Source organism: Macaca mulatta, chromosome 16 (genome assembly GCF_049350105.2).
Source record: "Macaca mulatta isolate MMU2019108-1 chromosome 16, T2T-MMU8v2.0, whole genome shotgun sequence".
In the NCBI taxonomy this organism is placed as follows: Eukaryota; Metazoa; Chordata; class Mammalia; order Primates; family Cercopithecidae; genus Macaca; species Macaca mulatta.
The window spans coordinates 3,346,160-3,364,085 of NC_133421.1; the positions used below are offsets into that span (position 1 = coordinate 3,346,160).

General features: G+C 47.3%; 1 protein-coding gene across 15 annotated transcripts in view; it reads right to left on the bottom strand.

Annotated features, from left to right (window-relative positions):
* Positions 1-17,926, bottom strand: part of SMYD4 (SET and MYND domain containing 4) — a 46,277-nt gene that overhangs the window by 13,737 nt on the left and 14,614 nt on the right. For all 15 annotated transcript variants that reach the window (XR_013405899.1, XR_013405898.1, XR_013405900.1 and 12 more), the window contains 2 exons: positions 12,331-12,420; positions 8,702-9,863 (listed from right to left, as the gene is read on the bottom strand). Coding sequence is in view for 11 of the 15 variants with exons in the window: in XM_028835860.2 (XP_028691693.2) it covers positions 8,702-9,863; positions 12,331-12,420 (1,252 nt within the window). In the remaining 4 variants the exon portion in view is untranslated. The remainder of the gene's footprint in view (positions 1-8,701; positions 9,864-12,330; positions 12,421-17,926) is intronic.

Sequence of the window (17,926 nt, forward strand, 5' to 3'; positions counted from 1 at the left end):
GAAATTCAACGAGAACACTAAATTGGGAGGCATCGGAACCCCAAAGAAATAATAAAAAGGGATATAACAAGATTAGAAATATGAGCAGACTAAAACAAAATGAGATGAAATTTAAAAATGAAAGTGAACCTTGCTGGTGGGCGCGTAACAGTGGAACTTTCCTGGAGGGCAATTTTGCAAGATGTATCAAGTGCCTTAAAAATGGTCACAGAAGGCCAGGCGCAGTGGCTCACGCCTGAAATCCCATCACTTTGGGAGGCTGAGGTGGGAGGATTGCTTGAGCCCAGGAGTTCGAGGTTACAGTGAGCTATGATAGCCCCACTGCACTCCAGCCTAAGTGACAGAGTGAGACCCTGTCAAAAAAAAAAAAAAAAAAAAAAAGCCACTAATTGAAATTACAAAAGGAATACGTGGTAGTCAGAGAAAAATTAAAAAAATTGAACATTACAGAGAAAATGACAGTCACTTGCAATGCCATCACACAGATATAACATGTTGTCTTTAAATCCTAACCTAAAATGCATTTTAGAATTAAAAATACAGGTCTGGTGCGGTGGCTCACCCCTGTAATCCCAGCACTTTGAGAGGCCGAGGCAGGAGGATCACTTGAGCTCAGGAGTTTGAGACCAGCCTGGGCAATGTGGCAAAACCCTGTCTCTACAAAAAATACAAAAGTTAGCCTGGTGTAGTGGTGCACACCTGAGCCCAGCTACTTGGGTGCCTGAGGAGGGAGGAGCACTTGAACCCTGGAGGTCGAGGCTTCAGTGAGCTGAGATCGTGCCACTGCACTCCAGCCTGGGCAACAGAGACCCTGTCTCAAAAAACAAAAACAAAACCAATAAAATAACTTGCTGCTGTGATAGGCCCACAAGAGTATCTGGTTTTAATTACTAGAGAGAGGTTAGTGACCGTTTTTATTTATCACTATTTTATTTATCACTATCGATAAATAATATCAATCATGACCGATTTTACTTATCATTATCAATACAGTGCTTGCGCATGTATGCTTTTTTTTTTTTTTTTTTGAGACGGAGTCTCGCTCTGTCGCCCAGGCTGGAGTGCAGTGGCGCCATCTCGGCTCACTGCAAGCTCCGCCTCCCGGGTTCACGCCATTCTCCTGCCTCAGCCTCCCGAGTAGCTGGGACTACAGGCGCCCACAACTGCGCCTGGCTAATTTTTTGTATTTTTAGTAGAGACGGGGTTTCACCGTGGTCTCGATCTCCTGACCTTGTGATCCGCCCGCCTCGGCCTCCCAAAGTGCTGGGATTACAGGCGTGAGCCACCATGCCCGGCCCTGCATGTATGCTTTTAACAGCTGTACTGAGATAGAATCCGTCTACCATAAAATTCACTTACGGGTACAATTCAGTGCTTTTTTGGGGGGAAATTTACATGATTGGGCAAACATGACCGGTTTTACATTTTCATCATTATGCACATTTTTATTTTTACCTTGCTTCTTTTAGACAGGGTCTCACTCCGTTGCCCAGGCTGTAGTGCAATGGGCTGACCTCAGCTCACTGTGGCCTTGACCTCCTGGGCCCAAGTTGTCCTCCCACCTCAGACTCCCGAGTAGCTGCGACCACAAGCGTGCACCACCACGCTCAGCTAATTTTTGTATTTTTGTAGACACGGAGTTTAGCCATGTTGCCCAGGGTGGTCTCTTAACTCCTCAGCCTTCCAAAGTGCTGGGATTACAGGTATGAGCCACTGTGCCTGGCCGCTATGCATATTTCTAAACGTTGATTTTAAGAGCTGTATAGTTGCTAGAGATGTTCCCTCATTTTGTCCATTTACATCTTGATTTTTGTTTATGAGGTTTTTTTTGGGGGGGGGTGTTGTTAAAACAATGACAATTTCATTTGTTCACAATTCTGTACCCCAGCAGTTTTGGCTCAGCTCAGTTGAATATTTTTTTTTTCTGCTGGTTTTGCCTGGGGCTTACTCACATGCCTGCATTCCTGTGGCAGGTGGTCTTTTATCCTCAAGGCAGCCAGCCCAGGCTTGTTCACAGGGCTACAGTATCATTCCAAGAAGGTGACAGTGGAGGCAATTAAGGCTTAGACTCCAAAGTTACATAACATCACTTCTGTCTATTGGTCAAAGCAAGTTACAGAGCTAACCCAGATTCAAGGGAAGGGGGAAAAAAACTCCACTTTTTAACAAGAGAAGCAGCAATGTCAAGCTGCAAAGAGGCAACTTACAGGGATGGGAGAAACTGTGGTCATGTTTGTAAACGGCCTTCCCCAGAGGCTCTGAGGCTTATCCAATCTAGTCATGTCCGTGACGACACTGAGATACACAGAGGTTCAGGAGATTAGGTCTTCTGCCTCTCAGTGTGGTTTTTTTTTTGAGATGAAGTTTCACTCTTGTTGCCCAGGCTGGGGTGCAGTGGTGTGATCTCGGCTCACTGCAACCTCTGCCTACCGGATTCAAGCGATTCTCCTGCCTTGGCCTCCTGAGTAGCTGGGACTACAGGCACCTGCCACCATGCCCAGCTAATTTTTGTATTTTTTTTTTTTTTTTGAGACGGGTCTCGCTCTGTCACCCAGCCTAGAGTGCAGTGGTGCAATCTTGGCTCACTGCAACCTCCGCCTCCCGGGTTCACACCAGTCTCCTGCCTCAGCCTCCTAAGCAGCTGGGACTACAGGTGCCTACCACCTTGCCCGGCTAATTTTGTGTATTTTTAGTAGGGACGGGGTTTCACTGTGTTAGCCAGGATGGTCTCCATCTCCTGACCTGGTGATTCGTGCAGCTCTGCCTCCCAAAGTGCTGGGATTACAGGCGTGAGCCACCGCACCCGGCCTACGAGCTGTTCTTTTGTTGTTGTTCCCAGTGGTGGGGTCTTGCTATGTTGTCCAGGCTGGTCTCCAACTCCAGGGCTAAAGTGTTCCTCCCGCCTCAGCTTCCTATCTATCTATCTATACAGAGAGAGACTTGCTCTGTCGCCCTGGCTGGCGAGCAGTGGTGCGATCTCAGCTCACTGCAACCTCCACCTTCCAGGTTCAAGCAATTCTCCTGCCTCAGCCTCCCGAGTAGGTGGGATTACAGGCACCTGCCATCACGCCCGGCTAAATTTTTGTATTTTAAGTAGAGATGGGGTTTCACCATGTTGGCCAGGCTGGTCTCAAACTCCTGACCTCAGGTGATCTGCCCGCCTCAGCCTCCCAAAGTGTTGGGATTACAGGTGTGAGCCACCGCGCCTGGGCTGTTGAGACAGGGTCTCACTCTGTCAACCAAGATAGAGTGCAATGGCACCATCATAGCTTACTGCAGCCTTGACTTCCTGGCTCTATGGATCTTCCCACCTCGGCTTCCTGAGTGGCTGCGACCACAGGCGTGTGCCACCATGCCCAACTGATTTTTAAACTTTTTTGTAGAGATGGGCTCTTGCTGTGTTTCCCAGGCTGGTCTCCAACTCCTGGGCTCAAGCGATTCTCCCACTTTAGTCTCCCAAAGTGCTGGGACTGCAGGCATGAGCCACTGTGCTTGGCTTTGGTCTGTTCTTGAGAGATGTTTCTTTTCTTTTTTTGAATTACGGTTAAATATGTTCCTTAAAAGTTTTAAAGAATTCACATGGAAACAAATGGATCTGGCTTTTTTTTTTTTTTTTTTTTTTTTTGAGACGGAGTCTCGCTGTGTCTCCCAGGCTGGAGTGCAGTGGCGTGATCTCGGCTCACTGCAAGCTCCGCCTCCCGGGTTCACGCCATTCTCCCGCCTCAGCCTCCCAAGTAGCTGAGACTACAGGCGCCCGCCACCACGCCCGGCTAGTTTTTTTTGTATTTTTTTTTAGTAGAGACGGGGTTTCACCATGTTAGCCAGGATAGTCTCGATCTCCTGACCTCGTGATCCGCCTGTCTCGGCCTCCCAAAGTGCTGGGATTACAGGCTTGAGCCACTGTGCCCGGCTTTTTAAAAAAAATTTAATCCCAAAAGGGGATCTTGCTCTGACACCCAGGCTGGGGTCCAGTGGCACGGTCATAGCTCACTGCAGCCTTGAACGCAGGCTCAAGCCATCCTCCTGGGCCAACCTCCTGAGTTGCTGGGACTACGGGTGGATGCCACCATGACTAGCCTTTTTATTTTACATTTTGTAGAGATGGGGGTCTCACTCTCTTTCCCAGACTGATCTCAAACTTGTAGCTTCAAGTGATCCTCCTTCCTCAATTCCTAAACTATTGGGATTACAGGTGTGAGCCACAGTGCCTGCCTGGCTTTTTTTTTTTTTTTTTTTTTTTGAGACGGAGTCTTGCTCTGACACCCAGGCAGGATTGCAGTGGCGTGATCTCGGCTCACTGCAACCTCCGCCTTCTGGGTTCAAGCAATTCTCCTGTCTCAGCCTCCCAAGTAGCTGGGACTACAGGTGCATGCCACCGCGCCTGGCTAATTTTTGTATTTCTAGTAGAGACGGGATTTCACCATGTTACCCAGGATGGTCTCAAATTCCTCAGCTCAAGCGAACTGCCCACCTCAGCAGCCCAAAGTGCTGGGATTAAAGGCGTGAGCCACTGTGGCTGGCTTCAGGTATTCTTTTTTTTTTTTTTTTGAGACGGAATCTCGCTCTGTCACCAGGCTAGAGTGCAGTGGCACGATCTCGGCTCACTGCAACCTCCACCTCCCAGGTTCAAGCAATTCTCCTGCCTCAGCCTCCCGAGTAGCTGGGACGACAGGTGCGCGCCACCATGCCCAGGTAATTTTTGTATTTTTAGTAGAGATGGCGTTTCACCACGTTGGCCAGGATGGTCTCTATCTCTTGACCTCGTGATCTGCCCGCCTTGGCCTCCCAAAGTGCTGGGATAATAGGTATGAGCCACTGCACCCGGCCCTATTAAGTATTTTAAAGGCAAGATATGGAATCAAGAGTTGGTAACTTTCTGCCATTTAATAGGGAAGCCCCATATATTTTTATGTTCAGAAAAACAGAACAAAATAAGTATACTAGAAAATGCAAGTGAGTGTACCCAAAGGATAACATAATTCTGGAAAAACACTCAACAGCTGTATTTTAGATGGTAGCAACGGCTCAAAGAAGCAAAGGAGGGCAGAGGAGAACACAGGCCAACTTGAAATGTGATTTAGTAGTTTCACGGGACCAGGCCAGTCCTATTTTTACATGTTCCATGTGCTTCAGGATGGGGAAGGGAATCTTGGCCAAAACATGTCTGCTGAGATACCTATATTCCATATAACCTGCCTGCTGAATTAAACATAAACACACACATCAAAATAGGCTGACAAATTCTAGATAACCTGATGTGAGAAGATCAAATGAGCTAAGCGTGTGTAGTTCAGTGAAGCCACATTTAATATTCATCTGTCTATAAAAACTCGGTTTAGCTAACACCTGGCTTCCTCCCTCTCAAGAGAGCTAATCAAAAAAATTAAGAAAAGTATAATGAATGGATTGAGTCAAAAAACATTTTCTGCTAAAATGAAGATCATAAAATAGAAAGACTGCAAATGCCGCTTTTCTAATAATAGCTGTATCTGTTGTCAGTACAGTCACACTGGAGATGTCAAGCTGGATCATGATTCTCGGCACATCCAAGCTTCCCGTCTATTTTTTTTTTGAGACGGAGTCTCCCTCTTTTGCCCAGGCTGGAGTGCGGTGGCGCGATCTCGGCTCACTGCAAGCTCCACCTCCCGGGTTCACACCAGTCTCCTGCCTCAGCTTCCTGAGTAGCTGGGACTACAGGCGCCGCCACCTCGCCTGGCTAGTTTTTTGTATGTTTTCAGTAGAGACGGGGTTTCACCGTGTTAGCCAGGATGGTCTGGATCTCCTGACCTCGTGATCCACCCGTCTCGGCCTCCCAAAGTGCTGGGATTACAGGCTTGAGCCACCGCGCCCGGCCTAATTTTTCATATTTTCAGTAGAGACGGGGTTTCACGGTGTTAGCCAGTATGGTCTCGATCTCCTGACCTCATGATCCACCCACCTCAGCCTCCCAAAGTGCTGGGATTATAGGTGCGAGCCACCGCACCCGGCCCCTATCTATCTTAAATAGTGTTATCTGTAGGCTCCAGTTCAGGAAAGCAGGGCTGAGCCGGCTGGTCTGTGTTTAGAGGTGGCCCCTTGAGGTCTGGCCACCTGATCAAAGGACGGGCAATATGTAGGCTGGCAGCTGCTGGTACAGTGTCGGGTGGAAGGCTGCACTGGGCTGGGTTCCTCTCTTGGAAATTTAGAAGAAATGGGAAATCTTGGTCAATTGCAAAAGAAGACAGAGAGTAGCTGAGTGAGTTAAGGGTCTGATACCTGGCCGGGCGCAGTGGCTCACGCTTGTAATCCCAGCACTTTGGGAGGTCGAGGCGGGTGGATCACCTGAGGTCAGGAGTTCGAGACCAGCCTGGCCAACATGGTAAAACCCCATCTCTACTAAAAATACAAAAATTAGCTGGGCGTGGTGGTGCATGACTGTAATCCCAGCTACTCGGGAGGCTGGGGCAGGAGAATCGCTTGAATCCGGCAGACGGAGATTGCAGTGAGCTGAGATCGCGCCACTGCACTCCAGCCTGGGTGATAGGGCAACACTCCATCTCAGAAAAAAATGAAAAAAAAGAGTTTGATACGTTACTCAACTACTGAGACTCTGCTTTCTGCAGTCTGGTTTGACTATTATTTCTGCCCTCCCTAAGGAGAAACTATATAGCTTTCTCTGGAATCTTGTGCATGTATTTTTTTTTTTTTTCTTAAGACAGGGTTTCTGGCCGGGCGCGGTGGCTCAAGCCTGTAATCCCAGCACTTTGGGAGGCCGAGACGGGCGGATCACGAGGTCAGGAGATCGAGACCATCCTGGCTAACACGGTGAAACCCCGTCTCTATTAAGAAATACAAAAAACTAGCCGGGCGAGGTGGCGGGCGCCTGTAGTCCCAGCTACTCGGGAGGCTGAGGCCGGAGAATGGCGTAAACCCGGGAGGCGGAGCTTGCAGTGAGCTGAGATCCGGCCACTGCACTCCAGCCTGGGTGACAGAGCGAGACTCCGTCTCAAAAAAAAAAAAAAAAAAAAAAAAAAAAGACAGGGTTTCACCCAAGCTGGAGTGCAGTGGTGCGATCATGGCTCACTGCAACCTCTGCCCCTGGGCTGAAGTGATTCTCCTGCCTCAGCCTTCCAGGTTCAAGCGATTCTCCTGCCTCAGCCTCCCAAGTAGCTGGGATTACAGGTGCACACCACTGTACCCGGCTAATTTTTGTATTCTGTCATGTTGCCCAGGCTAGTCTCGAACTCTTGAGCTCAAGTAAGTGACCTGGCCCACCTCGGCCTCCCAAAGTGCTGGGATTACAGGCGTGAGCCACTGTGTCAGGCCTTTTGTGTATGTACCTTATAACAAACTTGCTATTACTGTTTAAGACAGTTTTCCTTCATAACCAAAAAATTTCAGGTTGAGTGCGGTGGCTCACACCTGTAATCCCAGCACTTGGGGAGGCTGAGGCGGGAGGACTGCTTGAGCCCAGGAGTTCAAGACCAGCCTGGGCCACATAGCAAGTCCTCATCTCTATTAAAAACATTTTAAAAGGCCGGGTGAGCACATATACACCATGGAATACTATGCAGCCATAAAAATGGATGAGTTTGTGTCCTTTGTAGGGACATGGATGCAGCTGGAAACCATCATTCTTAGCAAACTATCACAAGAACAGAAAACCAAACACCGCATGTTCTCACTCATAGGTGGGAACTGAACAATGAGATCACTTGGACTCGGGAAGGGGAACATCACACACCGGGGCCTATCATGGGGAGTGGGGAGGGGGCAAGGATTGCATTGGGAGTTATACCTGATGTAAATAACAAGTTGATGGGTGCTGACGAATTGATGGGGGCAGCACAGCAACATGGCACAAGTATACATATGTAACAAACCTGCACGTTGTGCACATGTACCCTAGAACTTAAAGTATAATAAAAAAATAATAAATAAATAAAGGAATAAAAAAAAAGTAAATTTAAAAAAAAAAAAAAAAGGCCGGGTGAGGTGGCTCATGCCTGTAATCTCAGCACTTTGGGAGGCCAAAGCAGTTGGATCACCTGAAGCCAGGAGTTCAAGTCCCACCTGGCCAACATAGCAAAACCCCGTCTCTACTAACACCACAAAAAAATTAGCCAGGTGTGGTGGCGTATGCCTGTAATCTCAGTTACCTGGGAGGCTGAGGCATGAGAATCATTTGAACCTGGGAGGTGGAGGTTGCAGTGAGCCAAGATTGCACCCCTGCACTACAGCCTGGGAGAGAGCAAGACTCTGTCTCAAAAAAAAAAATTTTTTTTTGTCAGCAACATGAACTTTTTAAAGAATTTAAAAAGAATTTTACAAACATAGCTTTGCACAACTCTGTAAAGTTAGCTGGGATAAAACTACCCATTTTCCATATGAGACACTGGGGCAGAACGAGATCAAATAATTTTTTTTTTTTTTTTGAGATGGAGTCTTGCTCTGTCACCCAGGCTGGAGTGCAGTGGCACAATCTCGGCTCACTGCAAACTCCACCTCCCGGGTTCAGGTGATTCTCCTGTCTCAGCCTCCCGAGTAGCTGGGATTACAGGCACCCACCACCACGTCCAGCTAATTTTTAAAATTTTATTTTTAGTAGAGACGGGGTTTCACCATGTTGGCCAGGATGGTCTTGATCTCTGGACCTTGTGATCTGGCCACTTACCTGTGTGTTGCACGGTGGCCATCGCCTGAGCGTCAGTCTCCCTCTTACCTGTGTGTTGTACGGTGGTTATCGCCTGAGCATTACACTGCAGCTGTAACATGTGCCTCAGCATTGCCACTCCCCAAATAGTCACGTCGGGACACGACTCAGGTGTCACTGCTGCTGTGAGCTGAGAGGAGTTCACACCTGTTGGGATGGCCTGTAAACCGGCTGCTTCTAGCTGCCTGCACAGTACAGAAACACAGAGAGCACAGAGGAATTTGTGCTCCGGGCTATGGTTTTCAGTATGGGGCAAAAGGTTGAAGACAGCATCATAATTACTGTCATACTTCCCATTAGCATCGCATCCAGGAATCGGGGTCTCAACCATATTGCCATTTTTCTCACTCTCTCCTCGGCCATAATTAAGTGTCTTGACCTGATTGTCGCTTTCTGGTAAACAGATGTCCTTGTTACTAATCTTAACACAAAGCTTCTTCATGATTTTGCGAACATCCTCAACTCCCACCACAAGAGTCAACCTCAGGGCAATGTGGCAAAAGACACCCAGTGTGAGAAGCAGCCCCCCCAGAGGACATTCTGTCCTGTGGTAGAGCTCCCAGGCCTGCTGCAAACACTCCTGGCTGCAATACTTGGCATAACTGCATCCGTCACATGGAACTGTGGCCAAAGTGTGCTTCAAACATCGGTGACAATAGAGGTCCCCATTGGTGACTCTGGTGTCCCACTGGCTGTCTAGGCCATGATGCGGTGGTGGCAGTTCTCCGGGGTTGAGAACACTCACAAAAGCATCCTCCTTCACCAGGACCTCTCCTGGGAGAATATCTTTCGTGGCAACAAGATAGCGACCTTTCAAAGGATCTATGCACAAGCCGACGGATGATGAGGCGTTGGAAAGTCGTTCATTCTCTCCCCTGAGCGCCACATCCTCAAGGGTTTTGGCCAGAGTTGCTGGGAAGGTTTCTGTGGGATTCTCCTTTTCCTGTACCTTCATTTTCAGATGATGGAGGTTTCTCTGCAGAGTCTGACGGGGGACATCTGCTAGGGTTGGTGTGGCCGTGAAGTTCCTTTCAAGATCACCGACGGTCTGGCTCGCCTCCTGTAGTCTCCCCAGGGCCACCAGACATTCTGCTCTACGTAACATGATCTTGGGCTGCAGTCTTTCTGGATAGCCATGCGTCTGTGCTCTGCTAATATCTTTAATACACGTCTGAAAACAGAAAGAAAATCCCACAATGACCCTTGGTCCCTAGTCTTCAATGTTTACTGAAAGTATTTCCAAAAATCTATAGGAAAGTTAAGGATTACTAAAAATGGAACAATTACAACCACATGCTTATTTAAATCATATAGTTTTGAGTGATCCTTTCAGTGATTAGCAATACTTGTTGAGGATACTGGTATGCTTAATGTTCTTGGATTAAATATTTCTATTTTTTTAGGAAAAAAAGTCTTCTGGATAGAAGAATTATAGTATGGGCCGGGCATGGTGGCTCAAGCCTGTAGTCCCAGCACTTTGGGAGGCTGAGATGGGCAGATCACGAGGTCAGGAGATCAAGACCATCCTGGCTAACACGGTGAAACCCCGTCTCTACTAAAAAATACAGAAAACTAGCCGGGCAAGGTGGCGGGCCCCTGTGGTCCCAGCTACTCGGGAGGCTGAGGCAGGAGAATGGCGTGAACCCGGGAGGCGGAGGTTGCAGTGAGCTGAGATCCGGCCACTGCACTCCAGCCTGGGCGACAGAGCGAGACTCCGTCTCAAAAAAAAAAAAAAAAAACAAAAAAAAACAAACAAGAAAAGTTATAAAGGGTTAAATGTACTGGAAGTTCTTCTTCCTAATCATTGGCCTCAGTAGTCCAGGACTTTCTTGCTTAGAGTCTAGAGTTAGATTCCTGCTTTTCTCTTTTAGTCTGAAGGGCAGGTAAGTGTGGACTTCTTACTATTCCAATAGTTCTCAACTCTAGGGTATAATTTGAATTTTTGTAGAATTCTGAAACAGATGTATCAAAATGGCATTTTAGAGCTTGTCCTTAGACTTCTCTAATACAAATTCCAGATGCCTCAGAGATATCCTCCTAAAACAGTAATCTGATTTTGGTCACTTCCTGTTTTAAAAACTCCACTGACACGGCTGGATGCCTGGCTCACGCCTGTAATCCCAGCACTTTGGAAGCCTGAGGCGGGAGGATCACGAGGTCAGGAGATTGAGACCAGCCTGAACAACGTGGTGAAATGCTCTCTCTACTAAAAATACAAAACTTAGCCAGGCATGGTGGCGGGCGCCTGTAGTCCCAGCTACTTGTGAGGCTGAGGCAGGAGAATGGTGTGGACCCGGGAGGCAGAGTTTGCAGTGAGCCGAGATAGCGTAACTGCACTCCAGACTGGGTGACAGAGCAAGACTCTGACTCAAAAAAAAAAAAAAGAAGCAAACAGTATACTTTGCAAACACTTGGAACCTGAAGTATTAGCAGCAACTAGTCACTCAGCTAATCCTGACACTGAGCACTGCTGACCTGTTGGATACAGTCCACATCCCCACTGAATGTCCCATCGCTCTTTCCCTTTTCTTTTGAGACAGAGCCCTCTCTCACCCAAGCTGGAGTGCAGTGGCACGATCTCAGCTCACTGACTCACTGCAACATCTGCCTCCCAGGTTCAAGTGATTCTCCTGCCTCAGCCTCCTGAGTAGCTGGGATTACAGGCGCCCGCCACCTGCCCAGCTAATTTTTGTATTTTTAGTAGAGACGGGGTTTCACCATGTTGGCCAGGCTGGTTTCGAACTCCTGACCTCAAGTGATCCGCCCGCCTTGGCCTCCCGAAGTGCTGTGATTACAGGCGTGAGCCACTGCGCCCGGCCCCATAGCTCTTTCTTGTCAATCAACACTATCCCATATGGTCACCTGTGATCAGTGAAATGACTCAGGAGAAAGAGCAAGTTTAGTTATTTATACATATTTTTTGAGATGGAGTCTCGCTCTGTCGCCCAGGCTGGAGTGCAGTGGTGCGATCTGGGCTCACTGCAACCTCTGCCTCCCAGGTTCAAGCAATACTCCTGCCTCAGCCTCCTGAGTAGCTGGGACTACAGGTGCCTGCCACCATGCCCAGTTCATTTTTGTATTTTTAGTAGAGATGGGGTTTCACCACGTTGGCCAGGATGGTTTCGAACTCCAGACTTCGTGATCCGCCTGCCTTGGCCTCCCAAAGGGCTGGGATTGCACGTGTGAGCCACCATGTCTGGCCTAGTACATTTTTTTGAGAGAGAGTCTCACTCTGTCACCCAGGTTGGAGTGCAGTGGCGTGATCTTGGCTCACTGTAACCTCCACCTCCTGAGTGATTCTCCTGCCTCAGCCTCCTTAGTAGCTGGGACTACACTACGCTACACTTGGCTAATTTTTATCCCTGTATTTTTAATAGAGATGGGGTTTCACCGTGTTGGCCTGGCTGGTCTTGAATTCTTGACCTCAGGTGATCCGCCTGCCTCGACCTCCCAAAGTGCTGAGATTATAGGTGTGAGCGCCCAGCCCAACTTTAGGTAGATGCTAATGTGTTTCCGATTCAACCAATAGCAGCACGACCTGATTTGAGAGCTCCATGGAAGAAGCAGAGACGAAGGTCTAGTCCTCCAGTGAAGGCCCCCCGGATCCTCTGCACGCACACTAGGTATCTGATACTCACCTCGTACTGACCCAGGTGGAAGAGGGCTGCCGAGCGGTTAGCATAGCACAGCGACATGTCCTCAGTGTTAGGCCTTGAATGTGACACTCCCTGCAAAACAATGAACTGGTTAAAGGTATAAATGGAAACTAGCATCTCTAAAGTACATTTTTCAGATATTACGGGCTCTTGTACTAAAGACTGTGAAACTGGGAAAGTTACTGAACCTCGTTGTGCTTCAGCTTACGTTTTAACTACCTGAGAGCAAAGCTGTGAAGAGCAAGTGAGGACATCAGTATTAAAAGCACTTTGTCAGATACAGCTTCAACCACAAACAACACTGAAGGTGAATAAGAAACTGAGGGAAGTACCTGCAAGCATAATATCCCATTTCCTGAATATAACAAAGGGTGGGTGGCACACATAGAAATTCACACAAGGAGAAACATAAATAGTTACAGAAAACAAATGATTAATTCACATACGGATAGCCAAATAGATGAAAATGAATGCAAAAAAAGGGATACTAGGATGGGCGTGGTGGCTCCTATCTGTAATTCCAGGCTGAGGCAGGTGAATCACTTGAGGCCAGGAGCTCGAGACCAGCCTGACCAACATGACAAAATCCCGTCTCTACTAAAAATATAAAAAAATAGCAGGGCATGGTAATGTGTGCCTGCAATCCCAGCTACTTGGGAGGCTGAGGCATGAGAATGGCTTGAACCTGGGAGGCGGAGGTTGCAGTGAGCTGAGATAGTGCCTGAGTGACAGAGTGAGATGGTCACAAACAGACAAATAAACAAAAAAGAGTACTTTTTTCTATCATCAAATTGGCAAGGATTAATAATAACCATAAATATGGTACTCAAGTAAAGGTAGGAAAGATGGTGAGCATTCAATAAAAGTACTGGGATAAGACCCGATGTGGTGGCTCAGGCCTGCAACCCCAGCACTTTGGGAGGTCGAGGCAGGTGGATCACTTGAGGCCAGGAGTTCGAGGCCAGCCTGACCAACATGACAAAAACCCATCTCTACTAAGAAAAATACAAAAATTAGCTGGGCGTGGTGGCGCACGCCTGTAATCCCCGTTACTTGGGTGAGTGAGGCAGGAGAATTGCTTGGATTCAGGAGGCAGAGGTTGTGGGGAGCTGAGATCATACCACTGCACTCCAGCCTCTGTCTCAAAAAATAATAATAATAATAAAATAAACATATATATATGGATAAGTAGGTAGACGATGAGCAAAATAAAGTGATAAATCTTTCACTGGATAAATTCCAAATACATCAAATTCTTAATGTAAAAACAAAGCAACAGGAGCACTAGAAGAACTATAGAAAGCATGCAAAGTAATGCTGGAAGAATCCCTGACTGTGACACAAAACCCAGAGGCCATAAAAGGTGAATAAACTTGACTGCCTGAAAATAAACAATATCTTCACACCAAAAACAAACACAAGCAAAAGGCAAACACTGAACTGGAAAAAATACCTGCAATTCATATTACAGGCAAAGAGCTGATTTCTTTACTTTGTCAAGATTTCCTACAGATCACTAAGATGACAACCAATAAATCAACAGGAAAATGGGCAACGATATGGACAGTTCTCACAGGAAATAAAAATGGCTCTTAAATATGTGAAAAAAAATGCTCAGCCTCATACAATCAATAAAATGCAAATTAAAACTGTACAGAAAGGCCATTTTTTACCTATCAGGCAAAGCAAAATAAAATTGATGGCACACAGAGCTGGTCAAGGAGTGGGATAATGGACATTCTCATTATGCGGTTAGTGGGGGTGTACACTGGTTTCATAATTACCGAGGGTAATTTAACAATATATGTCAAAATTCTATATGTATATATCTCTTACATACATATAAAATATCCATTGACCCAGCAATTCCTCTTTTAGGAATTAATCCTACAATCATTTATCATACAGTTATATATGAAAAATGACATTCATGCAAGGTTTTTTTTTCTTTTTCTGAGGCACAGTCTCTCTTTGTTGTCCAGTGGGGCGATCTCAGCTCGCTGCAGCCTCCGCCTCCTGCGTTCAAGTGATTCTCCTGCCTCAGCCTCCCAAGTAGCTAGGGTTACAGGCATATGCCACCATGCCAGTTTATTTTTGTATTTTTAGTAGAGACGGGGTTTCACCACGTTGGCCAGGCTGGTCTTGAACTCCTGACCTTAGGGGATCCACCCGTCTCGGCCTCCCAAAGTGCTGGGATTATAGGTGTGAGCCACCGTGCCTGGCCCTGTGCAAAGTTTCTCATCACAGAATTGTTTGAAATAGCAAAAGATAGGAAACAAGCATTGATCCACAGGATACTGGTTACATAAATTGATACACCCATTTAATGGAACACCATGTAGCCATAATAAAGAATGAGGACGCTCTTGTTTTTTGAGACAGAGTTCTGCTCTTTCGCCCAGGCTACAGCGAAGTGGCATGTTCTTGGCTCACTAAAACTTCCACACACCCCCCCACCCCACCCCCCGCACTGGGGTTCAAGCAATTCTCCTCTCTCAGCCTCCCAAGTAGCTGGGATTATAGGCGCATGCCCCACCACGCCCAGCTAATTTTTGTATTTTTAGTAGAGACAGGGTTTCGTCCTGTGGGCCAGGCTGGTCTTGAACTCCTGACCTCAGGTGATCCATCTGCCTCGGCCTCCCAAAGTGCTAGGATTACGGGTGTGAACCACCGCGCCCGGCCTGAGGATGCTCTTTATGTACTGAAATGGAATGATCTTTAAACTATTACTGTTAAGTGGACAAGGCATGATGCTGAACAATATGTGCAGAATGTTACGGACGTAAAAACACGGTGTGTGTGCAGGGGTGGAAGGCTGTATTTACACACGTCTGGAGTATGCTCTGGAAATACACTCAACGGTGCTAGTTTATGGGAACAGAAAATCACGTGGTCAGGCGACAGGAGAGGCAGACGACACTGTACACTCCTGCACTTTTAAAATCTATGGGAACAGATTCTCTACTCACCAATAAACCGATATAATAATGAAACTGTAATCATCACAACCAGTACTGCTTGGGATACGGAGAAATGAACATTCCCGTACTCCGCCAGCAGGGATGTTAACTAGTTCTTTCCTGGAGAACAATTCAGCATCAAGTACCAAAGGCCTGAAAAAATACATTCCTTCTGCCCCAGCAATTACCCTTCTAGGAATTTACCCTAAGCAAGCAATCGGATATATGCAAATATTTACATAGAAAGATGCTCATTGCAGTGTTATGATCCCGAACAATTTGCCAACATTAGGAGATGTGAAATCAAGTACGGCTTTTTCTCCGTCATGGAACACTAAGCCAGCCGTAAAGCATCGTGTTCCAGTGGAAAATTTAACAACATGAGAAAATGGGCACAATCAATTGTCGAGGGAAAAAGGCAGGTCACAAAACAGAAGGTGCAGCATTATCCCAATTTTGTAAAAACATATTTTCGGAGGAAAAAGTCTGGCTGGATGGATGTAAGCAAAAACGTTAACAGTGCCTATCACGGGTTATGAGGTTTTTTTTCCTCTTTGTGCTTCTCTGTACTTTTCGAAGTAAACATATATTACTTTTACAATCAGATAAAAACAACAAATATTTTTACAAAGAGAATAGCAGCTTTCTAGAAAATTGCACAGCACCGTAATCACCGACATACTGGCTTCATGAAATAGGCAGGCTCATCTCCCTCCGCAGTCAGAGCAAACCTTAATTTTTTCTCTGGCTTCAGTTTTTATTTTCCCTGTTTTCCTTGAAGAACTTCCCATGTGATCACATTTATGATGCACATACATAAAGTTGAAGAGATTAGCTCTGAAAAAAGAACTATTAAGCCATTTATCACTGGATCATTACACCTAACGGACTTTAATCCCTCAGCAATCACTAAAGCTTACATTATTTAGCTAAATACTTTATTATAACACTACAAAGCAGGGATTTTATCAACTGTAGAAGCTGCTGTTGTAGGTGTGATCGTTTTTGGAAAATTAATCCCAAACTGCAAGCACGTTCAAGCATAAACCTGTTAAAGATTCAGAGTAGGATCCACACCCTTCAAATGAAAAAAATTGTTCTGAACAGAGACAGGGCCTCGCTGTGTTACCTAGGCCTGCCTTGAACTCCTGGGCGCAGGCGATCCTGCCGCCTGGGTCTCCTAAAGTGTTGGAATTACATGAGTGAGCCACTGTGCCCAGCCTACCCTTCAAATTTAAACTTACTCTTTTAATATCCAAGGTCACAGAACTGGTGCAAGAGATTGATACGTTCCTGCTTTAAGCCCATGTAAGTCTCTTAAAAGCTATGGAAGGAAGTTGCTCAACGGATCTTGTTCCAGTTCTTACTATGAAAGCAGGACAACAAGAGTCATTTATACATTATGGTATAGATGGGGTCTTGCTATGTTACCCAGGCTGGTCTTGAACTCCTGGGCTTAAGCAATCCTCTTGCCCCAGCCTCCCAAAGGGCTGGATTACAGGTGTGAGCCACTGTGCCTGGCCAAGAGTAACAGATGACTGATTCCGTCAAGCTAACAGTCTCATCACACATTCAGACAAAAGTGGCATGCAGTTCAACAGCGGCTGACAGACATGGGCAAGGCAGGCGAGGGGCCAGTAAGCTTACCGCTACAAGGTATCGGAAGGAATATGGACACAGAAGTTTCTTGAATAAATTCAGAACACATAAATTACTTTTTTTTTTGAGGCAGGGTCTCACTCTGTCACCCAGGCTAGTGCAGTGGCACCATCACAGCTCACTGAAGCCTGGAACTCCTGGTCTCAGTGACCCTCCTGCCTTCAGCCTCCTGAGTAGCTGACACTGATATGGCAGGTGGGCAGGGAACGCTGCATAACGGCGAGTCCCTGGCTAGGGCTTCACCCTCGGGCCGTGCCCACTGACCTAGGTGAGGACAGGCACTCCTGCCTTCGCGCCCGAATGTTGCATTTTCCAAGACCACCCTGGTCTGCCACGCCCCCAGCCTGGGCCTATAAAAACCCAAGACCCCAGCAGGCGGACACATAAGCAGCTGGACGTTGTCAGGAGTATGCCGGCAGAAGAGCAGCCGACAGGCACCAGCATGCCACCGACCGGTGGCAGAACGACACAGCGTTTGGCCACAGCAGTTGGAGAAGAGTTGGGTCGCTGAGTGGCCGGACTCCAGGGGAAAACCATCTCCCTTCTGGCTCCCCAACCTGCTGCGAGCTACTTCTACTCGGTAAAACCCTGCACTCATTCTCCAAGCCACGCATGATCTGATTCTTCCAGTACACCGAGGCAAGAACCCGGGATACAGGAAGCCCCCATCCTTGCGACAAGGTGGCGAGTCTAACCGAGCTGGTCAACACAAGCCGCCTAGAGACAGCAAACTAAAGTAGCACCATGGAACACGCGCCCACTGTGGCTTCAGCTGTAAACATTCAACCCTAGACACTGCCCTCGGGTCAGAGCCCCACAGCCTGCCCGTCTGAATGCTCCCCTAGAGGTTTGAGCAGCAGGGCACTGAAGAAGCGAGCCACACCTCCACTGCACGCCCTGCGAGGGGAAGAAGGGAACATTTCCCATTTCAGGACCACAGATGCCTGCCACCACCAGTC